Here is a 26,340-nt window from a genome sequence, read left to right as displayed (position 1 = left end):
ATATAATATTGTACATTGTTAATGTAATGTGTACAATATTATATACATTTGTTCAATCTATAATATAAAGTATATATGAATAACAAATGTAAAAAAATAAATTTCCAAAATATTATTCATAACGTTCCATAAAATTTGATTGCCATATCTTTAAAAAAAAAAAAAAAAAACATTGTAACTTTAAAGCTGGAAAAAGGTGAAAAATATAGTTTGTGAGATGTTTGCAAATTCAAAAATTTTAGTATCACATAAAATACTATAATTTTGTCATAATTAACTGTCCACATGAAAGATTATGATCGGTAAAGAAAAAATGATGATTTCACGTGAAAGTGACAAATTACTAGTAATATTACGCACATATTATAATTGTGACAAAAATTTTGGTGCTTTATTTGGTAAAATGAGTAATTTTAGACTACAAAATTTTCAAATTTAAATATTTGATTAATGATATAGCAATTGATCTTTGATCTTTTAAAAATTTTACTAACATAGAGTATATAAGAAGAAAATGTAATCTAACAATATACTTAGAATTCGCATCCAATAAAAAAGATATTAAGTGAGAACCAAGCTTGTTGCGTAACTTGATGACCAAGAATTTGTTATACCACACACAGTTTAATCAATTTTAATAAGTTAAGAGTTTTATAGTTCAACTAGATAGTAATTTTAGACATTTTTAAACGAGACATCTAGAATTAAAAATCCCTGCTCCATAAGAAAAGGCTTTCATTTTCATGATTTGTTTACTTTTTCCTTGACTGAATTGTCGGCATGTGAGAAAGAATGATCTAGAATTAAAAATCCCTTCTCCATAAGAAAAGGCTGTCATTTTCATGATTTGTTTACTTTTTCCTTGACTGAATTGTCGGCATGTGAGAAAGAATGATAGCTAAAAGAATTATTAAATCTATATTGCCCAAGGGTGATTTATTGGATGTCTAACTAGCCAACAAAATGTATAAGCTGGCATTTCGATTCTTAATTTTCATTGCCTATTCCTTTAGAGGTCCTGTAATCGGGTGCTTTTAAAATAATTGTTATTAAATAATTTCAGAAAAGTTTTAGTATTACTTTTAAGAAAGATATAAAAAGTTATTAAAATATTAATTAAATTTTTTCTTTTTTCATAAAATTTTTTTTTAAACAAATACTTGGAGCATCCATTAACTTTACCTTTTCTTTATTCAGTCAAGTATTAGTGAACTTAAAACTTTGGTAATTGATTATTATCATACATAAAGTTTATCAATGCTCTATTAAATAAGCAAGTTGCTGAAAAATAAAATAAAAGGCAAGAAGCTGAGTAGGAGGAGGAAAAAAAACAGAAGAAGAAAGAGCAAGTTGCTGTAATTTCAAAGGAGAGTAGTTCTTATACATAAGCAGTGTGGGTGTGTGTAATCATTTCATCAAGTGACACCTACCACTCAGTGGCACTTACGGGCAGCAGTTTTGGAAGACAGAACCCCCAACTTCTGTAAGTAATTACTTCAATTTTTGGATCAAATTCTTCGTTTGCATGCATGGCTGTGTGATGAAAGTTATTTATTTTATATTTGTTGTTAGTAAAATGTTAATTTTCTCTACTGTTTTCTACACCCAGATCAGACGCTAGTCGTGGTGAGGTTTTCTGAATCTATGAACATAAAGTATGTTAGTTCATTAGGAGAGAGAGAAGAAACGAACTCAAATCCTCTATTTTTATGGTTCCTATTTGTTGAATAAAAAATACTATGGGACATATAGATACATATCTATGTTGGAACGGATCCAAATTGCCAAATCTTACTCTTTGCTTGCTTTACTAATTCCTCATGATCTCTTCTTCTTTGTGGAACACCTTCAAGTCACCGGAGAGGCTACTAGAGTCTCTCCTAATTTCCACACTCCAATTTCTAGGGAGCAGTAGATGAAGTCTTAGAGAGATGACTTATTTTGAGAGAGCACTAAAANGTAGTGGACTTGCACTTATCTTTATCACTAGTCCAATCAGCATCAGAATAACCTCTCAATCTCAAATCTCCATCCTGATAGCAAAGAATGAGATTCGATGTCCCACGAAGGTATCAAAAAATCCTTTATTGCTTGCCAATGAATAGGTCTTGGATTACTTTAATAACGACTAACCAAACCAACTGCAAAACAGATGCCTAGTCGAGTACAAAACATAGCATACATCAGACTTCCAATTGCACTTGCATATGGAACTCTTGCCATTTCTCTCTTTTCCTTTTCTAATTTAGGGCAATTTTCAAGGCTTAATGTATGTCCCTTCTCAATTGGAGTGTCTATTGGTTTGGAATTATGCATTCAAAATCACTCTAAGATCATCTTTATGTAAGTTTCTTGGGACAAACCAAGAAGTTTCTTTGAGCGATCCCTCAAGATCTTAACTCCAAGAATATAATTAGCCTCTCCCATGTCCTTCATTTCAAAAATAGAGTACAACCATCTTTTAGTGGTGACAATCATCTCCATATCATTTCCAGACAACAAAATGTCATCCACATACACAGACAGGATAAGCAAACTCTTTCCTAATCGTTTGACATACACAATGGTCATCTTCCATCATTTTGAAACCAATCGAAATGATAGCCTTATAAAATTTGAAATACCATTGTCGAGATGCTTGGTTTTGGCCATAAATGGAATGCTTAAGGCAGCACACTTTATGCCTGTGTTCCTTGACCTCAAAGCCAATAGATTAATCCATATAGATCTCCTCGTCTAGTTCTCCATTGAGAAATGCAATCTTTACATCCATTTGGAAGAGTTCCAAATCCAAATGTGCAACAATAGCTAGAATAAGACAAATAGAGAAAAATCTCACTACTGGGGGAAAGCCTTTTCATAGTCTATCCCTTCTCTTTGGGAATAGCCATTCGCCACGAGACATGCCATATATTTTTCAATTGATCCATCTGCCTTGCGCTTTATTTTTAAAACCCATTTGTTTCCAGTGGTCTTGCGCCCAGGTGAAAGGTCAACCAACTCCCAAACTTGATTCTTTGCCATAGAATCCATCTGATCCCTCATAGCAACTAGCCATTCATGTGAAGCAAGTGAAGCTAATGCTTCCTCATAGGAAGCAGGCTCATCAATGTCCAGTGAAGCACACATGAAAGATTCTCCTTCAATCTCAAAATGATGATGGGGAATAGTTCACCATTCACTTCTACGTACCTTGGATCCTTGTTTGTCACTATCTAGGGGTTTGCTCCCACTAGGAGCCAAATCACTCCTACTATCTTTGGTGATTTTAGGATAAAGTTGTGATTTTCCACCCTCATCCAAAGATGGTATGACACTTTCAAGTTCTTACAGCTCATAAATCTGAAGATTTTATTTTGCTTCATTGATGCTTGGAAAATCATCTTCAATGCAGTTGATATCACGAAACTCTATCTTAGTCATTCCACTATCAAAATGTTCACCATACATTACATACCCCTTGAGCAGTCTGAATATCGTATAAAGATTTTATTATTTGCTCTAGGGCCTAATTTCCCATACTTATGGGAAGTACTGTTAACAAAACCTACATAACCCAAGGTCACAAGTTCTCCAAATTGGGTTTTGCACCATTCCATAACTCATATGGTGTCGTGGGAACTAACTTAGAAGGCACACGATTAAGGATGTTGGCAGTAGTCATCAATGCATCCCTCCAAAAAAAATTGGAAGGCTAGCTTGTGCCATCATCGATCTAACCATCTCAAATAGAATACGATTTCTTCTCTTTGCAACACCATTTTGTTGTGGAGTACCAGGAATCGTCAATTGCCTGCATATCCCTTTTTCCTCACACAGTCCGTAAAACTATTTATACAAATATTCACAACCTCTATTAGTTCGAAAAACCTTTAGGTTCCTTTCTTTATGATTCTCAACCTCTGCCACAAAGCGCTTAAAGCAATCTAATGCTTCAAAGCAATGGAAAATCAGATAGACTTAACTGAAACGTGAATAGTCATCTATATATGTGAGAAAATAAGAGGCATCATGGCATGCCTTAACATTCATAGGTCCACAAATGTTCGAATGGACTAATTCCAAAGGCGAGTTACCCTTGGAGCCTTACCAAAAGGCTTCCTATAGGCCTTTCCAACTAGACAAGGTTCACACATAGGTAGGCTTACATTAGCAATAGACCCCAATAGGCCTTCTCTAGCTAGTCTAGCCAACCTATCTTTTCCTATATGTCCAAGTCTAGCATGCCATATAACAGAATCAAAAACATTATCATTATGAGCAATAAAAGAAAAGGAGGAATGATCTAAATCCAACATAAAGAAATCATTAGATAAATAACCATGTCCATACAAGGTTTTATTTAAATAAAAATCCAACTGAAGACCATCGAATTGGAAACTAAATTTAAGTCTAAGCATAGTAAGTATTGAAAATAGATTACATTGGACACCAGGTGCATGAAGCACATCATGAAGAAGTAATGTACATCCTAAATGCAATTTGATTTGGTAGGTTCCAACTCTTATGACTTCTTCTTGAGTTCTGTTACCCAAAATAACATACTGTATGCCTGTTGCTATTTTTTGTAATCCACATACCTAATTCTATCTCTAGCCATATGTTTGGTTGCTCCTAAATCTACAATCCAGCTAAGAATAGTATGAGCAACAAAAACATGTGTGCAAACAAAAGTAATACCAGAGTTGTTAAGAATGGATACCTTCTTCGGCTCAGTGCACTCACGAGCGAAGTGACCCTTCTTATCACAGTTATAACACTTGAACATTGCCTTGTCCTTTTTAGCACGCTTGCCCTTCTGGCACTTTGCTATCTTGCCTTCTCTAGGCCCAAGGTTACTAGCTCCTTTATCATTCCTCCCTTGTCTGCTGTGTTTAGGGTTGAATGCTTTTCGCTGCCTAGATTGAGCGATAAAGAGGGTGTTTTGGTATGCCTCCATGTGTTTTGCCTCAAGCTCGAGATGATAAGAAATATTAGCAAAAGTATTGATATTCTCACTGTGTCAAAACAAGCTTCCTTTGCCCCCTTGTAGGATCAGGTAGTGAATGTATCATCATTGTAACCTGCCATTCATTAGAGAGATTATTGCCAGCAACCTTTAGGTCACGGATCAAGGAAGACATCATCCTTAGATGTTTAGCCATGCTATATATGTTTTGAATCCATAACATATTGTTCAAACTTCAAAGTAAGAGCTCGCAACCTAGTTGCTGAAGTTGCTCCATATGCAATCTTAAGATGGTTCCACATCTCTTGAGCATTTGGGTCATCCTCAAACTCTCCAATTAGATCATTGTGCATGCTAGTTAGCATAGTGAACTGTGCACAACGATCTTTCTTAACCCAAGACTTATAGGTCTCCAAGTCACGGCGATGTTGGGTAGTATTCCCATTTTCAGGTTGCATCATCATATTGGTTAGGGTTTCAAGGACCTCTTGTTCATTAAGTAGATATTTAATTTTATTTCCAAAAATCCAACTAGACCATGATATTCCTTTCTACATAGTGAGATCAAAAAATTTTCTAAGCTCATAATCATCTCTCACTATGTAAATTGGAATAACACATCTAATTGATTTTAAATAAAATTTTGTGAGGAATAAAACATCTCATCATCCACATATCAAATCATGCATATAACTTGTATCCAAACATCTTTGTGCACAAACACATTGTGCATAGGATCCACTTTAAGTCCTATTGGTAATTCCATACAACATGCTAAGACAGAATTTGAAAATTATTGGTAACCGTGAAATACATCCCATTACATGGCTTCCAAAATTAAATTACATAGCCTTAAAATTACATTGCCAAAAACAATGACCCAAAGATAAATTGCCAAAAAACACTGGCCCAAAAATTAAATATCCTAAAACCCTACTACAAAGATTCTATTTGTAATTGAAAAATTGGGGATGCCACGTTACTAAATAATTTCAAGAATTGCCCTATCCATCCATAATAACAATAAATAAAAATATACATGTTGTATAACATATTACCAATACAATCTCCATCCAAATTCTCTAGAAAACATACATACATCAAATAGAATATATGGCGGCTTTTGGATAGAGATATGCTACAATCTTAAATCATAGAGATGAGCCAAAGAGTCTCACAAACCTTAGGACACATAATCATCACATAATAAATTACGTTAATGCATTCATATATATATATATATATATATATATATCAATTCAATCATATCACAATATGTTAAAAAGACATCATAAATTATTTCAAAGGTTAAATAAATTCCATGAATAATTATAAAGAAAATTAGAAAACTAATTTCACAATTTTATCATATTTTCACAATTTTATTTTAACATCACATTAAAAAAAAAAAAAAAAAAAAAAAAAAAAAAAAAAAAAAACGCCAGCACAATTACTTATATTAAAAATATGTCACACTAGAAAAAATGAGGTCAAAACAAGATTAAGAATATTTATAACATTACTATAAATTAAAAATAAGAGCCCACTGTGCATGTTATAACATTAGATTTTTCACGTAACCTTTCAATATGTGTTCTAACTCATTGCTACATAAGCAATAATTACGAAATCCACAACCAGAGCCGTGTGGCTTATGTTTGTACAATTTCCTTGTTGAAGTAAACAACTAGTATAACGTGTAACTAATACACCAACGTGGCCTTGCACAATATCCTTGTCAAAAGGAAACAAGGATAGCTAGCTAGTTGTGTTTAAGTAGAACTAACGCACTAACATCCGTGGGACTCCTATCTTCTTCTTCTTCTTCTTCTTTGTATTTTTATTTATTTTTATTTTTTTAATTTTATAGATAATCTCTCACGTAGTGGGATACAAAGTTTTTGGTTAAAAACACGTATAGTACAAACAATTTATACGTGCGTAAAAAACTATATTTCTTTTTATGGTTCATCGGCTTCAACCTTAGACATCAATTTAATTTTTAGATTTTATGTAAATATTTAAAATTACAGTTTTTTTCCCCCCTCTCTTTACATGCCATAACATACCTCAAAAAATATAGATCTGAAAATTAAAAATTGCTTAAACTTTTAATCTTTTTTAGCATGCATATAAGATTATATATTTCAGAGATCATAGCATCATTTAAGAGCGAAAACAAGCATAAAACGGCTCTGATGCCAATGTTAAATAAAAAAATACTATGGGTCATATAGACACATATCTTTGGTGGAATGGATCCAAATTGCCGAATCTTGTCTTTGTTTGCTTTACTAACTCCTCACGATCTCTTCTCTTTTGTGGAACACCGCCAAGTGGCTAGAGAGGCTATTAGAGTCTCTCCTAATTTCCACACTCCAAATTCTAGGAAATAGTAAATGGTGTTCCAGAAAGATGGTTTATTTTGAGAGTGCACTTTCCACATTCCAAATTCTTGGGAATAGTAAATGGTGTTCCAGAGAAATGACTTATTTTGAGAAAGTATTCAAAAACTATATATATGTTCATTCACTATAACTTTTAATCAATATCAGTAAGTTTAAATTTAAAATTACTTATCAGATAACCCATGTGGACGATCCATTGGGTCAAACCAACCCAATTTCTATCTCTATTAAAGTAGTTATGACTGTTAGAGATATAAACATATGACTAAGGCCAATCCTACTTTGTGTACAATCCAACTTTTTTACTTGTACTAAAACTGTATTCACCATATTTAGTGTATAGTTAGTTTATATATATATATACATATATTCATGTTAAGTTCATTGTAACACATGATTTATACTAGACTCTCATATAATTAAGATGTAGCTACACAACTCACATGTTTTTCTATTATCTATTCTATGCTTCTGTGCTTCTATATCTATTTTAGTATATTCAACCTAGTATCTGAGTTAATATTCAACTTGGTATTAGAGCCAAAACTTCTTTCGTGGTCTCTAGCAAATTATATAGACAAACTAATTTCTAAACATTACAATTGTTCATGATTAAAAACCTAAAAATATGGTCCTAAGAGCATTTGCATTGATTCGTGCAAAAATTCATGTTTATTTTAGAATAAGAACTTACTTTTTAAAACATTATTTATTAGATTATCTATTTTATACTACATTTCATTAAAACATTAAAATTTCTTATTTTTTATTTGTTTATCTTTCTTCACACACAACAATAATTATACACTCTTTTCCTTCATATTCAAGATATGTAAAGAAAAAAAAAACTATATGCAAAATGAATAGTATTAGTGTAAATTTATATGGTTACTATAGCAATAATGCATATTTACACAATTTTGGCTTGATGTGGGTAGTTCTTGTACAAAAATGTGTAAATTTGACACATTTTCCATTATACACCCTCTAAAATGAGTGCTCTAACACCCTAAATCCTCTTGCTTTAATGCCAAGTGAATAAGTACAACACTATTTCATAGGTTGCTAGAGATTCTATTAAACAAATTGAACTTTGTGCTAGGCTTTTGTTTTACTCACAAAAAACAAAAAGGAAAATAATAAAGTTTCAAACTAGTTTACAAAATTTTTGATATATTGCTGATATGGTTAGTGTTTATTAGGAAGTAAAAAGTAATGTCAATGGTGGGTTTAAAGGAGAATCAATAAGAATTTTCCTTATCAATAATTTGTAAAAAAAGTTTGTGTTTATAGTATTATTTGAAGAAAAAAAAAAGAAAAAAAAAAAGCTCTTATTTCAGTAAATTGCGTTATGATTTTTTAAGCGACTTTACTTATCATCATTCAATTAAAATGCCTTTCCATTTTCCTTCTTTTAGCCATTAGGGCATGTGTGTGTACTTAGCATATTAGGAACCTAATCCCATATTAATCAGGAAAAATTAAAAAGTAGCAAATGATTAAGTATTACATTAGTTAGTAGCCTGTACTCCCTAAAAGTAGCTTAGGGTTGTCAATCAAGCAACTATCATTGAAGCAAAACAAATCTTCCTTTTATTAATGCTGTATATATCTTCCTAATAGCAAGCAGATGTATTCACAGATTTAAACATGGCACCAAAGTCTGCCCCGACTGCACCTGTCAATACAATTCTTTGGGACCCAAACAATTATTTGGATTGGAGTCTTCGAGTGAAAACCAGATTGACAGATCAACAGCTCTGGGACATTGTGGAAGGAACCAATGAACCACCCAAAGCAGAAAATGATGAATTTGCTTTTAAGGCTTGGTCTGAAAAGAATGCCATGGCTTTACAAGTGATTCGGCATTCATGTGGATGGCCTTTTAATTCGGCGATTGGGAAGATTACTTCGGCTAAAATTGCTTGGGATACTTTGGCAGCAATATGTGCACTCTACAAAACTAGTTTCATAGGTATCTCTAGATCTCTCTCTAAAATGCGCATGCTCAAACATTTTTAACATATGACAGTTATAATATAAACCGTATAAAAAGTATATTATAGTATAAGGCCCCTAATGAAAAAAACCCTTAAAATTTTATTAATAGATCTATCAATATACCAATGATAGAATTAAGTAAGTACAAAATATTCACCAATAAATAAAAAGTAATTTTTTTATCAAAGAAAAACTATAAAAAGAAATTTTTTTTCATTAGATGTTTTTTTTTTTTTTTTTTTTTTTCCTTAGTTTTTTTAGTGTAGAACTTATTATTCTCCCACTAGTAAATAAATTTATTCTCAAATTTTATTTTGAGAAATTAAATATATAATTTTTTAAAAATTTTCAATCATAATTTTTTACTATTTGGTTGCTTCACTCATTAGATAATGCTTATTTTAGTTGTACATAGTCATTGAATAATACTATTGATTCTTTTTAATTTGTAATTTTATGTCTAAAAATTTAGATTTTAAATGAAAAAAGTCCAAAAGTTAAATGAATCTTTTATTAATGTTCAAAATATAAGAATAGACCCCACTTTAAATAGTAGCCTTAAGCCCCACAACAACTTAAGTCGACCCTGCTTTGTAATAAAAATTACTTTCTATGTTACCTACTTAACTTTGAATCAAAAGAGTTGGTTTTAATGGCTTAATTACTTCTATTGGCATTTTTTTTTTTTTTTAATTCACTTAACTTATAGTTATAAGTTTGATGTGTGGACATATAGAATTGTACACATATTTTTTCTTTATTTAAGTTTTCAATTGTTTGTCCATATTTGATTGTGAATCAAAATACTAAATTAATTATAATTAATAATCAAACGAATAAATAAATAATTTAATTTTTTTTATTATAAAGTTTCAACTTATGATGTCTGCTTCTAATTATTGTGTTTTGTATCATCAGATTAAGATACTAATCGATTTTTGGTGTAAGCGAAGATTGAACCCTAGATTTCTTATTCAATCATCAGAAATCTTACTAGTTAAGTTAATTAGAACCCACTAAATAAGTCAAATTTAATGTTACAACAAAATAGTATTGATATTTTAGTACATGTATATGCTCATTAGGATTTAATAAGATAATATGCCTTTTTCAAAAATTTTGTATTGAATATTATTTTTGCAATATATTTATAAGTTATGCAATAATTAATGTCAGGAGTCTCGCAGCTCAACTAGTAGTTCCTGGTAATTCCAAATAAAGACATTCACTTCTCTTCCTACCAACTATCGATTTAAGTTATGTAAATATGTTTACAAGCTATATCCTATTCTAATTTTGATATTAAAAAATTAAGACAAATGTGTCTACTTGGTATATTAGGCTCCTAATCCTAGTATACTCTCTTCTTCTTCTTCTTCTTCTTCTTCTTCTTCTTCTTTTTTTTGTTATTTTTTATTTTTTATTTTTTTATGAGAAAATATTTTATTGCTCTAGGTAAATTTTAAAAGTAGCACATAACGAATTTTATTGCAAGTAGCTTAGGGAACTCAATCAAGCAACTGTCATTGAGAATTTGATACATAACGAATCTTCCTTTACCAATGTTGTATCTATGTTCCTAACAGCAAGCTGACGTATTCACAGATTTAAACATGGTATCAATGTCTACCTTGACTGCAGCTGGTTTTAAACGTCTTGAGGACATAGAAAATTATATGGATTGGAGTATTCAAGTGAAAACCAAATTGACAGATCGACAACTCTGGGACATTGTGGAAGGAACTAATGAAATTCTTGAAGCAGAAACTGATGAAGCTGCTTCTAAGGCTTGGTTCGAGAAGAATGCCATGGCTTTAGGAGTGATCCGGTATTCATGCGGAGGGCGTTTATGTTGGGTGATTGAGATGATTACTTCGGCCAAAATTGCTTGGCATACTTTGGCTGCAATTTGCAAACTCCCCATAAGTAGTTACAAAGGTATCTCTAGATCTCTTTCTAAAATGCACATGGTCAAACATTTTTAACTTAAAGATATATATATATATATATATATCAAGCATGAAAGACCTAGGCTAACCAACGGTCTAAACCAAGCAAAACAACTGTAGTTATTACCAACCAAACAATAAAACCTCAATTATATATATACATACCAACCGATTACACCAACAATATTTTCTAGGATACCTACTTAACTCTGAATCAGTAGTACTGGTTTTAATGAATTAATTGATTCTGTTGACATTTTTTTAATGCATTTAACTAGCACGTAGCTCCATGAATATGCATGAGTACATTTTTAAGTATAAAATTAGATGCATTTTATAAGTCATACACATAAGCTTTATTATGTTCATTAAAATATATATTTTTTAATTCTTAAAAAGTCTTGTAAAAATATAATTTAGTAGAAAATGCAAATTGTTCATGCTTGTGAATTTTATTCTAGGAAAAAATTATTATCTTACTTCTTAACATAATTTTTTCTATTACAATGCAATAAATTACAGTTTAAGTTTTTTTAATTATATTTTTAGAAAGATTTTATTCTTGAGTTATCTTACTTTTTTTTTAAAAAAAGAAACAAACTAACTATTAAACACACACACACACTTTTTATTTTTCTTTTTTTGCTATAAAGACTGCAATTTTATTCAAAAATCAACAAGAGAAAAATACATCATGGTTAAGAGTTTGCACTAAGAAGTAAGGAGTCTCTTCCATCCATGTTATATAGTCAACAATACCTAAAGTATGTTTTGCTAATACATGAGCTGGTCTATTACCTTGCCTACGAATGTGTGAGAAGTCAACCCGGCAAAAAACCCCCCACAAAATACAAGCATACCCGATATGACAGATGCCACAGAGGAGGGAGGAGAGGAATGACCACAAAGAGCATTATACACTACCAGTGAATCCCCTTCCATAATAAAATCATTGATGCCTACATCCCTTGCAAAATGATGACCCGCTTCAACTACCTTCGCCTCCGCCTCCAAAGCTCCCAAAGGGGCGTTTATCTTCTTGCTTAGTGTTGCTACCAACTGGCCATAGGCATCACGGATTAGGACCTCTACCCCTACTGATTTTTGTGTTTTAAAGACTGTGCCATCCACATTGATTTTGTATCTTGTTGACGATGGAGGAGACCATCCCACCACTTAGGCCAATGGTGACAATTCCAGTAAGCAATTCGCACTCCTGTATTCTGCCAAGTACTGTGAACTCCATTGAATAAGAGCCTCCCCAGTCTTCTTAATACCTCCATGGTGAACTTCATTTCGATTTGACCATATTGACCATGCAATAGTGACCACCATCGCCACTTATCCTCATCCTAAGCATCCAGCATCATCAAATGCCACAATAAGTCAAAAAACGATTTGATGGTGGATGGTTCAAAAGAAAAGTGGAGTTTGGTACATTGCCATATCTTCTTACCTCGCTGGCAGCTCCAAAACAGGAGACCTGAGCTTTTCGATCGCTTACCCTTTGCACTCCTCACACCGATCCTCTTTCAACACATGGCATGGCATCAGGTTTACCTTTGTGGCTAGAATTTCTCAACAGGCTCTCCAGGCAAAATGTCACACCTTATGAGGGACTGGTATCTTCCACAGTAATCTCCAAAATCTTTGAAGCCTACTACCATCCGAGCTTGAGCTAGAATTTCCAGGCCGAGAGAGCTCCATCGCCATCCTGTATGCACTACGAACACTAAATAAACCATTATTAGTCTCAGCCCATATAAGTTTGTTAAGGAGTAAGTGTAGGCTTAAGGGAATGCTCTTTATATTGTCTGCTTTATGGGGAAGGAAAACTACCTCCACCACCTGCGATTTCCATCCAATTGGATCATGTAAAATCAGTTCACTAACCCGGGTATCGGCATGTAGGAATTGTCTAGGAGACACCACCTTGAACGTAGATGAAGTAGGCAACCATTTATCTCCCCATATTCAGATAGAATCACCATTTCCCACGTTCCATTGAATGCCATGTTGAACCAAATGTTGGGCTGCCATCATGCTTCTCCAAGCATAAGATGGGTTATTCCCCATTAAGGCCTAAATAAACTCTGTGTGAGGAAAGTATCTAGCCTTAAAAATTAAAGATGATAGACTAGTGAGTCTTGCATTACTTGGAGCCTCCATCCCTGCTTTGCAAGAAGAGCAAGGTTAAATTGCTTTAATTAGCGAAACCCAATACCTCCATCTGCCTTTGGCTCACACATTTTATTCCAACTAAGCCAAGCCAATTTTCTCTCATCTCCTCTTTTACCCCACCAAAAGTTTCGGATCATACTAGTTAGATCATCACAGAGAGGATCAGGTATTTTAAAGCAGCTCATAGTGTATGTTGTTATAGCTTGAGCTACAACCTTAATCAATACTTCCTTGCTTGCTTTTGAAAGAAGTTTCTCTTTCCACCCTGCTAATTTTTTGTCAAGCGCTTCTCCTTGATGTCATTGAAAGTGGTTCTCTCATTCCTCCCACCAAGGATGGTAAACACAAGTACTTCTCATGCTGTCTAATCACTTGTGCCCCAAATCTATTTTTTATTTCTTCTTTAATTTCTCCAGGAGTATTTTTGCTAAAAAATAAAGAAGTTTTGGCTCGGTTCAATTGTTGGCCAAATGCATGCTCTTAAACCCCAAGGATTCTTTGTAAAGTGTTACATTCTTCTAGAGTGGCCTTGCAAAAGATAGTTTTGTCATCAGCAAAAAAGAGATGTGATAATCGAGGACCACCCTTGCACACTGTTAGACCTTCCATCTCACCATTATCCACTAACTTCTTTATTAAAGCCAATAGTCCCTCAGCACTTAATAGGAATAAATAAGGGGATAAAGGATCTCTTTGCTGTATGCCCCTAGTTGGTATGATATGACCCCTTGGTTTTCCATTAATCTTTATTGAATAAAAAACCGATGTGACACACTTCATGATCAATTTCCTCCATTTCTCCTCAAACCCCAACTTTGCCATAATTTTTTAAAGACATACCCCTTCCACCCTATCATAGGCCTTGCTCATGTCCAACTTCAGCGCCATTTCACCTTTTTTTCCTCCTTTCTTCCCATTAATGTGGTGCATGGTCTCCAACGCTACAAGGACATTATCAATAATCAACCTTCCATGCACAAAAGCACTTTGAATGTCACTAATAATGGATGGCAAGATTTTCTTCAATCTATTTGCAATTATCTTGAATGTAATCCTGAAAACCACATTACGTAAACTAATAGGTCGAAAATCATTCACCCTTTTGGGTTCTTTAACCTTAGGAATTAGAACTATATGAGTCTCATTAAAATTAGGAGGAGACAAACCATGATTAAGAAAATCAAGAATAGTTTTAGTAACCACCTTACCTATGTTCGGCCAAAAATGCTGATAAAATAATGGGGGCATACCACTCGGGCCTAGAGCTTTCAAAGGATACACTTGCTTCAAAGCCACTTTTATCTCATTGGCTATAAAATCCTTGTTTAGGATTTGGTTCATATGTGGCGTCACTTTTGGCTGAATGGCTTGCAAAATTTCATTGAACTTTGTTGGTTGGCTTTTTAAGAATAAGTCTGTGTAATAATCCACCACTATATCACCCATCTTCTCTTCATCTTCTTGCCAAACATCCCGTGCATCTAACAGCCCTTCCAATTGATTTTTTCTTTTTTCTTTTTTAATTTAAATCTTGCCGATGCTTTTGCATGAAAAAGCTTTGTATTTTTGTCCCCGTCCCAATACCAGTTTATTCTTGATCTTTGATACCACATTGCATCCTCTTTCTCATGCCAGCAATTCAATTCCACTCTTGTGTTCCTCATGTCTTGAATGTTGCTTGGAGAAGTCAGTTGGAGCTCTAACCATTCAAGGTGTTTCTGCAGTTCAGCTATTTTCTTCACAATGTGTCCAAACACGTTGTTATTCCACGCTTCTAGCTCAATCTACATTTATCTATGCATGAAATTAAAGGGAAGTTCGTTTATGCTACCAGACCTTCACTCCAAGCGTTCAACACCACTTCTTCACAGCGAGGATCCTTGAGCCACATTGATTCAAACTTAAATAGTTTCTTCATTCTTTTTCTATTATCCTTTCTAACCAAGCGGAGCAGCAACGGGGAGTGATATGAAGCCGAGGAAGTAAGGTGGTGCAATTTTGCCATTAGAAACAAGTCCACCTAATCGACTGTAGCAAGTGCTCGATCAAGCCTTTCCCAAATCTGTCCTCTATCCCTCCTTTCATATATCCAAGTGAATTTCGGTCCCACAAAACTGATATCTCGCAAGCCACACCAATTAATTGCATCCACAAAATTCAGCATCTGTTGTCTTGGCCGACTACTCCCTCTCCTTTTCCGACATGCCACTGAGCTCATTAAAATCTCCAATGACCAGCCACGGTAGTGATGAAGTGGTACTCAGATGCTTCATCTTGGCCCAAGACTCTGGTTGTTTCGATGTTTTAGGATTACCATAAAACCGAGTCAAATGCCACAATCCATATTCAGTCCTACCATCCACTAGTGCATCAATATGTGACTGTGAAAACATTTGGATATTTAGTTTCACCTCTTCCTTCCATAACATTGCCAGCCCACCGCTTAAACCATTACTGTCCACAAACAAACCATGTTTAAAGTTACATTTATCCCTAACCATTACCATCCAATCCTTATTTGATTTTGTCTCCATAAGGAAGACAACTTTAGGCTCTTCTCTTTTAATAACCTCTTTCAAGGCATTAACTGTTCGGTGGTTTCTAAGCCCCTGGCAATTCCAATTTAAGAGAGTCATTAGACCCGGTGGGGTTGCTTAACAACCTCCGCTGATTTAAATTCTGATGCCAAGAGCATGCTTAAGTTCTTCGTTTCCTCATCCATTCTGACTTTCTTTTCTTTTTCTAGTACCTCACCCTCCTCATCTGTCTGACTTGCTTTCTTCTGTTTGGGCCCTTCCTTCTCATATAGACATGTCTCACTAGAGTGATACGGCCTATCATTAAGTCTAACCCATGTACCTTTGGGCCAAGGTCCTTCTTCATTTAAGACCCTTAAAGGCCCATTGCCTTGTTGGGGGTTTTTTTTTTTTTTCCTTTGTTTGAAGTGACCACTCCTTTTCTACCTNTAGAGACTCCCTAAGACAAAAGCTACCTCCGACGACAAAAAAGAATATGATAAATTATGTATCTGAATCTGGAATGCTACCTTATCAAAAGTAAGATCCTCAATTGGAGTGGAGATGTCATACTACTAAAAACTACCAAATATCTATCAAAGACCATGGTTCTCCCATTAGCACCTTTTCGATATCCTCTGCCGACTGAAAAGCAAATAACAGTCTGTTGTTCCTTGCATCACTCACTTTGAATGTGTTTCTAGTGCGCCATAGTGGTTTGAAAGTTTTAGCCACCACCTCAATGTTCAACAACGGCGAATGAAATACTTTGCTGCTAGAACAAAAATTATGGGCTTTTTTATTTTTTGACAAGTTGAACTTATCACCCTCTTTCTCGGATAGTGATAATTTTTTCCAATCCTAGTTAAATCCTCCATACCGATCCTATTCTGTATCCCAAGCCCTTTGAAAAAACAGCCTCCTAGCCCTACTAGTAACGTTGTTACTAGAGGGAACTCAACGTACTCCCCAAAGAAGGAGGGAAACAGTATGCTACGGTATGGAGAGAAGGAGGACCAACCCTAACCCTGCAAGAACAGAATAATAGTATGTTTACACACACACACACTTAATTACACTCTTTCACTAAGTTCAAACACATTACTTAATCCTAAGTATAACTACAAAAGAACCTAACTCTTGTATTAGTAAAGTAGGGCTTTAAACAATAGGAAAGAGTTACATTCAAGCAATGTGGGACAACACCCACTTTATCTAATTCATACACAAAACAATATTCTCTCTTTCAAATAATAAGGTTCTTTTAAAAATAATTTGTTGTCTAGTTGTCATAAAATAAGTTAAACTTTTAAAAACTAGTTCAATATGCTATAGAATTATTATATTTAAAAAGGAAATAGTTCTTATTGAAAGTGATGTTACATTTAATATAAAACTAACAAAACTCTCAATTGTTGCAGTTCGTGATAAATACTTGTATCAAGATTAAAAAATTTATTTGACACTTGGCACAAAATTGGACTTTAATTTTAAATTTAATTGAATTTTTTCTCAATTTTGGCTATATATTTAGTTAATGATTGAAAGAGTAACTAAATAGGTCACACGGGGAATGGATTAAGTACAAAGAGGCCCATGGGCTCAAAGGCCATAAGAATAAGATAAAAAAAGGAGAAGCAATAGGTCCAACCCAAGGCAATTATAGAAGGAACGATCCAAGCACCAATGGGGGAGAAAGCTAAGGGACCTTAATGGGTAATAAGGTCCGGTTTACTAAAGAACCCCTCTCTCTTTAGGCACATGGCTAAGGTGAATCTTATCCTCGGCCCATGACCAAGAATATGATCTAATCAAGGGATAACCAAGAAGTACTTGAAAACCATCAGAGAATATAGTTGATGAATTAGGGAAGGTAGCACCTAACCTAGCAACCTTCACCTCTACATTAAATGACTATACCTACCAGTCAGGATGCATTTGATATTGAATGACTTGTCAGAACAGTGCCCTTCACCCGTCCACCCAATTACTTTTTCAAAAGAAGGGAGGATACCTCTAATGTGACACATATCATCCTCCCCTTCCTCCACCATACAAATGATAGGAGAGAGAAAGTCCCAACATGTATAAATAGAGCCCTTCTACCATCATAAGAGGGATAAAAATATTAGAGAGAGAAAAAGTGTGAAGTGTAAATCCTAACTTGTAATAATTTTCATCAGCTAGTTCTGAAGGGAATATAAGAGCATTCACATTAGTTTATCTAAATTTTTCTATCTATTTGAGTATAAGAACTTACCTTTTCTATTTTACACAACTACTTTTACAAAACACTCACACCATATTATTTATTATACACTCCATTTTATTTAAATAATTATTTTTTATTCATTTTTTATCATTATTTTACTGAAGCTCACATGACCACCACAAAGGAAAACCTTCATGGCTAGACCTTCGTTTCCTTCTTCTGCTATTGCCATTGCCTTTCTTCTTCTTGGTTGCTTCTTTTTTTTTTCTTTTTCTTCTTTGATGATTCACATGGTTTGTATAAGGGTTTGATGACTTATATGATTTTGTATATGAGTTTGATGTGTTTGAGATCTAGATTTAGGATGTGTTTGATGAACTTGATGATTTGTAGAGCATTTTATTGAGATTTAAGAGGAGATGGAGAAGGAAGAGAGTAGAGGAAGAAAGAGAATTTGTTGTGAGAATTGAGAGAAAAAATTATTAAAAAGTAAAATACAAAGCTAGAGTAACTGTGTAATTGGTGTAGCAAAAATGGAAATCTATAATGTTTTATATAGATTGATATGGGGAGTTCTTGAAGAGAAATTTGTCAATTTGACACGTTTTTCTATTATACATCCACTAATGTAAATGTTCGAAAGACCTTTGCTATCAATACAATCATATTAGTCTTGATTTAATCTTTTGCTTGGTTCTTCCATTGTGAATTGCCTTCCATACTTATAAATTAATTGCAGAGTTAAGTTTACTCTTCTTTAATTAGTATTTTGACCAATATATGTCAGATTTAATGTTAAAAATTTAAAATAAAATAGTATTGATATTAATTTTGTACATGTATATGCTCATTAGGATTTAATAACTAAGATAATTAGTTATCTTCAAAAATTATGTATCAAATAATTTTGTTTGCAATGTATTTATAGGTTATGCATTGCCAAGAATTTTGCCACTCAACTAGAACATTTTACCATTTCTAAAGGAGACATTCAAGATTCAATTCCCCTCACTTCCAACTATCAATATAGGTTATGCAATATGTTTACAGGTTATAATCTACTCTAATTCTAATATTATAACCTATGCAGATGTCTTTAAAAATCTTGAGGATGCGGACAATTATTTGGACTGGAGTCTTCAAGTGAAAACCAAATTGGCAAATCAACTGCTCTGGGACATTGTGGAAGGAAACGATGAAGCTCCCAAAGCAGAAAATGATGAAGCAGCTTTTAAGGCTTGGTCTGAAAAGAATGCCATGGCTTTAGGAGTGATCCGATATTTCGGCGAAGGCCCCTTAAAGTGGGTGATTTGGAGGATTACTTCTGCCAAAATTGCTTGGGAAACTTTGGCAACAATATGCACACTCCCCAAAAGTAGTTTCATAGGTATCTTTAGATCTCTCTCTGAAATGCATGTACACACACACACACACACACACACATAAAAGTGATTAACTTTATTTTTTCTTGGGTGGTTATCGTCACAAGAGACCTGATTCGCTCCTCAACTCCATCACCTTAAACTCATGAAATTAATGTTACTAATTTATTTATAATATTAGGAGATATATTAAAGCCCAACAAGGTAATCTATCAATTTATTCTCTAATTTATGGAAAAGACAACTTTAGCGAAATATCATATTATCTAAATTCTATGAATTATGAAATGCAATTTATAACATCTTCACAGAACCAGTTTCGTATGTAACATAATATATTTAATTGCTGTTCTTCTACTTTTAGTTCCTGAGGAATATGATTATGTGGCTTGGAGCGTCCGGATGAAAGCCTATTTGAAGGCTTGCGAACTTTGGGACATCGTTGAAGCAGCCACCCAACCTCCGAAACCCGAAGATGATGAAATTGCCTTTAATGCTTGGAGCAAGAAGGATGCCATAGCTTTCTATTTGATCAGGGAATCGTCCTCTGCATTTTATAGCTCTCTGTTTCCTGGTGGAACTGCCCAAAATGCTTGGGATATCTTGGCAAAATTTTACAATTCAGAAGGTAGCTCCCTCTCTTTTAATTTGCTCCTGTACAGAATAGTAGCTGTCTCTCTTCAATCTTTTTTTTTTTTTTTTTTTTTTTTTTTTTTTTTTTTGAGAAGATTCTCTCTTCTATCTCTTGAACATGAACATGCTCAAACATTCTAAAATAGGCTTAATCCGCAAGACAATGACAAACTTATATATACAGTGTAAATCCATGAAAGACAAAGATACAATTCACAATATTAAAATTTTAATTTATTAATAATATCATTTTTACTTGATTTTGTCAACAATAAAAGTTCGCCCAAAGGGAAAGATAATAAGTGATCTTCATTTTTTTTTTTTTTTTCGAGAAGAGGAAAAGTGAATCTTTTGAATGGAAAGGATGTTTACATAAATGGAAAGATGATAGTTATAGTTATGAGTTATTCTAGGTGGAGTTTTTATTTATTTATTTAATAAATACGGTAGAATTTGAATTTTTGATGTTCATTCTTGATGATCACACTTTATCATCAGGTCTAGACATTAATTGTTTTTGGTGTATGCATAATTTCAGTCTATGTCTTTTATTAAAGTTTGAGAGAAAACATAATGCCAAGAATAATCCGTGCCATAATATTTGGGTAACTCTAGAGACAATATCACCAAGTCTTTTTCACTCTCTTTTTAATAATTATTTTTATTATGAATTTTGAGGAAGCATCATAGCCTTCATAATAGGACATCCTAAAATGAAAAAATTAATTTTCTTTTTAAATATAGTAATATAACTACAATCTTATAATAATCCTCACAAAATGATAGTTATGTCACTTTCTTTGTTATCAATAAGAAATAAGAAAGTGAAGTCTCAGTCTTTCGATAGACTCTACCCACGAGACACCTCAAAAGTTCTATGAACTAAGTGTGGTGGATTAAACCTGTGATCTCTGAATTTACGCTTTTCCCTAAACCAGTAGACTCATCACTTAAGTACCCACTTGGGGTGACCCTTGATGTGACCTTGATTGTTGTTAATAAAAACTATATTTTCACATCAAGAGTCTTATAACTCGATTGAAATCTCCGAATATTTCTAACAGTGATATTCAAAGTTTACAATGTCCCCCTCTTTCCAAGCCCCATTTGTGGGAATTAAAATAAAAAACTATATCTTCACATCAAGAGTCTTATAACTCGATTGAAATCTCCGAATATTTCTAACAGTGATATTCAAAGTTTACAATGTCCCCTCTTTCCAGCCCCATCTGTGGGAATTAAAAAAAAAAAAAAAGAAAAAAAAAAGAAAAAAGAGTTATATCTTCACTTAATAGACTCATCACTTAAGTACCCACTTGGGGGTGACCCTTGATGTGACCTTGATTGTTGTTAATAAAAACTATATCTTCACATCAAGAGTCTTATAACTCGATTGAAATCTCCGAATATTTCTAACAGTGATATTCAAAGTTTACAATGTCCCCCTCTTTCCAAGCCCCATCTGTGGGAATTAAAAAAAAGAAAAGAAAAGAGTTATATCTTCACTTAATTTGCACTGTATGTATTTTGGGTGGAGTTTAGGGTATAACTCTCGTGCAAATAAGATTATTTTTTTAGTTTTATTTTTTTCTTATTTTTTATAATTGGATAGTTGGGAGGTTTGATCCGTAACTGTTTTTATTGAAAACATCAAGAGGTATAAGTTGAAATCTAGATCAAAAATCTTGTAATTGCTATTAGATACTCTAAATCTTTTGTTAAAAACTTTGCAGGGAGAGAGAACAGTGAACTCCGTAAGTATGTATTACTTAAGCAGTATATTCGTGACGGTAATTGGGCCGCAGCTAATCAGTTCATTACTTCCAATCCGGGGGCAGAGAGTGCAATAATTTCAAATACAAGAAGTACGGCTTTGCACATTGCTATCATTGCTGGACATCTGCATATTGTGAAGGAGTTGGTAAACATGTTACCCACAGACAAATTAAGAATGACGGATAAAGATGGTAATACGGTTCTTGGTTGTTGTGCTCTTGTTGGAAACACCCAGATGGCAAAATGCATAGTTGAAAAGTGTCCAATGTTACTTAGCATTGGAAACAAATTTGACAAACTCATTCCAGTCGTGATGGCTCTTACTTGTAACTCCAATTCAATAGCTACGGCTCGATATCTCTATTCTGTAACTCCTCCAGGAAGTCTTAGTCCTGGAAAGGGCAGTGTAAATGGTGCTACGTTTGTTACTCGATGCATTTATTCAAAAAATTTTGGTAAGAAGTTTAATTAGATTTAAGTATACACTCATTATTATTACTATTATTTGACAATAACTATGCTTTCAAATATTAGCTATGATTCCCTTTCAATTAGTTCCTTCTGTTTGCAACTCAATAGATATGGCTTTGGATGTGCTGGAAAAATTCCCTACTTTGGTGACTGCTTTAGATATCGAGGAGGAGTCCCCTGTGCTGGCATTAGCTAGCATGTCTTTTCCATATACGAGTGAAAATCAACTCATATCTTGGAAACAATGGATCTATAACTGTGAGTCTCACTCTCTATTATCTACTGCCTATTAAATTATTTTGCTATTTTGCACACACCTTGGATGGATTTATTTATTTATTTTTTTGAAAAGGATGGATTTAATTTATAATACTAACTGCAGCACTAAACAATATTGCGAAGAGAACAAATTAGGATTTTATGTCATACATAAAATAAAATAAAAAGAATAAATATATCATTTAAAACTAAATTAAAAAATTCAAATTCAAACTAACATATATTCACTATATGTTAAAAAGGAATAAATAAAATAAAAATACTAAAAATAAATTTTCCTTATACATTTCTATTTATTCTTTTTAAAATATGGAATTTGACATTTTTTAAATTCTGAAAATGATCTTTAATTTATTTCACATTAAAATTTTCAGCAATTTTACTTTACCTATATAATATAATATTAATGAGTCTTATTAGAAAATTATCTTTCATTTTCCTTAAAAATTTTGTTTTAATAATATTTATGACCGAAAGGTCATATGCTACATAGTTTACGTTTCCATAATCTACTAATTAAATAAATGATATACATTATCTCATTATATTTCCAATATTTACCTAAACCAAAAAATAATTAGTGTTGACAAATAAAATTTTAAAATATAATAGCCAAGCCTAAACAAAAATTTGAAACCACTGATCCTCAACCCTCAATTGCTCAACATTATGTTTTACAACTAGTTTCTAACATGTACAATGCATAGGAAAGTTTAGCAATACATATTTCATTCATAAGTATTAAAATCATATTCTATACATATTCGATTATATGTATATAAACATATGAAGTTAATTCTACTTACTCTGTTGCATATCAAAGTTCCAAGACTTCTAAATTTCTATTAAGATTATATATAATTTTGTTAAGTGTAACTTATTTTAATTATTTATCTTTTTATTTTCATGTTTGACGAAATATTCAATTCTATACATTGTGCTTCCATCATATAATTTAAAGTATGTTTTCATTTACCAAAAAAAAAAAAAAAAAGAGTATGTTTTCAATTGTTTTCATTGACTATTTTATTGTTCATTTTTTATGAATATTTGTGAAATATTTTCTTTAATTTGCATATGAATTTTTAATAAACCCATGCCTCACGCGTGGGCGAATAATGATAGTTTTTTCGTAGACTTGATAAAAATTTAACACCTCATAATGATACTAATCAGTGTTAAGTATACTTAGGATTCGAACCTCAAATTTTTTGTCGTTATCAATATTGAAACCACAACGCGAAATGATGATAGTTTATACAATAAAAATTATGTCTTGTAATTTGCAATCACTCCATATGAATGGCCTTGCCCTTAGACGGTAGATCCTTTTACCCTTTATTTTATACATGTAAAAGTTTTTATCTTCATAAATAGAAGAGCTCTTACCACATAGTAGATATATTAAAATTATTATGTGAATTGTTATGAACAAAGTTTAGCTATAAAACTTGTTGTAGCCTAAGACTACAGCTCTACTCAATAAAATAAATGTTACTGCATACTTTGAAGATTTAATCGTTGAATTGCATGTTCTATATGCTCTTAATATACATGTCAAATTTTGTGTCAGTCAGATATTATTTACCATATTATCTATAAGCTTATATATTATGCATAATTTTAAACAACAAAAACTTGCAATTTAAACAATTTATTAATGACATAACTGTTGATCTTAAATTTTTTTGAAATTTTGTAATTATAGAGGATATAAGAAGAAGATGTAATCCAATGATGGATTTCTTAAAGTTCAGCTCCAATGAGTAAGTTTGTAGTCTTAGACTACAAACTCATTTTGTACCTAAACTTTGTCCAATTGTTATTTGAAATGTGTTTGCGCTCAACACTGGTACTGGGTGAAAGTTTTCATTTAATTGGTAAAATGGACAATTTATTGAATTAGGATCATGTGACTTGGACATGCAATTTTTAAAATATGGAGTGGTGATTGCTTTGCAAGTTTTAGTAGATTGGAGTGCAAAGTAGTGCAATGATCCCCATAATTTGAGGATGAATCAATTCAATTAATCCTAATTTAGAATATAGGGTAAAATACTATTTTGGTCTCTAAATTTTATAAAAAAGTATGTTTTTGGTCCCTAAACTTTAAAAAGTTTTTTTTTCATCTCTAAATTTTGTAAAGAGTTTTTTCAATAGTTTACTGACAAAAATAGGGATGAAAAAATAAAATTTTTAGTAGTTTAGGGATGAAAAAAAAAACTTTTGGTAAAGTTTAAGGACATGAATAAAACATTTTCAATAGTTTAAGGACAAAAGATGAACTTTTCAATAGTTTAGGGACAAAAAGAAAACTTCTTAAATTTTAAGGATGAAAAACAAATTTTTGATAAAGTTTAGAGGCCAAAATAGTTTTTTTTTTTTTCCATAGAATATATTTAGCAAATACAAAACCCAAATTATTCAAAATTTGTTTAATGTTAAGTTGCTTTAGTCTAGTGGATTTTAATTGTTTTCAACTAAAATATAACAGTTGATCGCTTCTTATTATTTCTCTTTAAGTTTTTTTAAAAATAAAAAGTAAATATTATAATGTCGACAAGGTTACGTAATAACATTGAAATAGTCATAAAATTAAAAATTAATTTTTTTTACTTTTACAATTATTATATATATACTTTTTACTCAAGATTCATTGGTCAATTCTGCTGAAAGGTATACGCATTCCCGGGGTTGATGACATCAATCAAATTCCTGTAAGCATCCAAAAACCAGAAAAGGGAAAAAGTACTCAAGTAAGAAATATCGGATTAGGTATGTTCCCATCTACACTCTCCTTTCTTAGGAATTTTATTTTGTCACAGTGAAAATCATATTTTTGTGCAACTTTATTTTTCTTTTCAAGAAAATTTAGAGACAACAAAATTTCAATACATTTTCATAATATTCTTATTTCATTTTATTAATTTGGACTTATGATGGTTTGACATATCATTTATTGTAAGAATATTGTGAGATATTGTAATGGTCGTAAAATAACTTTTTTTTTTCTCACACGGTAATGGAAAAATGATATTTAAAATATTTTTTGGTTGCTGGCAACAAAAATGGAGAAACTGATTTGGTTTTTTATATATACTTGATTAATCTGTAAGACATTGTTTGAAAATAAGAGAAAAGAGAAAGAAGAAATAAAAATCAAACAGAAAAGGCATAAGCTAAGATGTCAAAAGAAGGGAAAGAAAAAGAAATTAAGAATTTGAACTACTTTTTTGGTGATATTTAATATCTCAAGACAAATGTCTTGTTCAGAATTTATGTGATATTCTTATTTATTTTAAAATTTTCTTTTAATAAGGACTTTTACTTACTAAATAATGAAACTAGGAATTAGAAAAACGGAGTATAAAGCAAAAAGAGGAAAGATAAAAGAATTGTACAATGTTGAGAAGAAAGTGGTAGAAAGCCACAAACTAGCGAAAGGACATATATATATATATATATATATATATGCAAGTTGATGAGGAAACTTGACTTACTGATGAGTTGGTAGAGTTGACTTTCTGGACGGATTTCATATTGGTTCAAACTGTGAGTTGAGTTATTTGTCTTTCTAGAAGCAA

At 32.4% G+C, this 26,340-nt stretch overlaps 1 protein-coding gene across 3 annotated transcripts; it reads left to right on the top strand.

Annotated features, from left to right (window-relative positions):
- Nucleotides 1-1,197: 1,197 nt before the first annotated feature.
- Nucleotides 1,198-26,340, top strand: LOC111988362 (uncharacterized). Of its 3 annotated transcripts, none has more exons than XM_065775838.1 (8): nt 1,198-1,483; nt 8,999-9,331; nt 10,999-11,295; nt 19,306-19,602; nt 19,962-20,225; nt 21,964-22,461; nt 22,586-22,735; nt 25,433-26,340. In XM_065775838.1, the coding sequence occupies exons 2-8, from the start codon at nt 9,007-9,009 to the stop codon at nt 25,582-25,584; spliced, it is 1,983 nt and encodes a 660-aa protein (XP_065631910.1). In that variant the 5' UTR covers nt 1,198-1,483; nt 8,999-9,006; the 3' UTR covers nt 25,585-26,340. The 3 variants fall into 3 exon arrangements, with proteins under 3 accessions (XP_065631910.1, XP_065631909.1, XP_065631908.1); XM_065775837.1 differs by having other exon boundaries at nt 8,987-9,331; nt 10,963-11,295; XM_065775836.1 differs by having other exon boundaries at nt 1,199-1,483; nt 10,963-11,295.

Source organism: Quercus suber, unplaced genomic scaffold, assembly GCF_002906115.3.
Source record: "Quercus suber isolate HL8 unplaced genomic scaffold, Cork oak 2.0 scaffold_120, whole genome shotgun sequence".
In the NCBI taxonomy this organism is placed as follows: domain Eukaryota; kingdom Viridiplantae; phylum Streptophyta; class Magnoliopsida; order Fagales; family Fagaceae; genus Quercus; species Quercus suber.
The sequence above is the reverse complement of the archived record's forward strand: the minus strand, read 5'-3'. Positions and strand labels throughout refer to the sequence as shown.

Bases quoted from the DNA above. Each gene is read 5' to 3' on its own strand.
- LOC111988362 (XM_065775837.1), top strand. From the start codon at position 9,007: ATGGCACCAAAGTCTGCCCCGACTGCACCTGTCAATACAATTCTTTGG. The intron at 19,603-19,961 runs GTATCTTTAGAT...TTCTACTTTTAG, and splicing joins CCCCAAAAGTAGTTTCATAG to TTCCTGAGGAATATGATTAT. The intron at 20,226-21,963 runs GTAGCTCCCTCT...AAAACTTTGCAG, and splicing joins AAAATTTTACAATTCAGAAG to GGAGAGAGAACAGTGAACTC.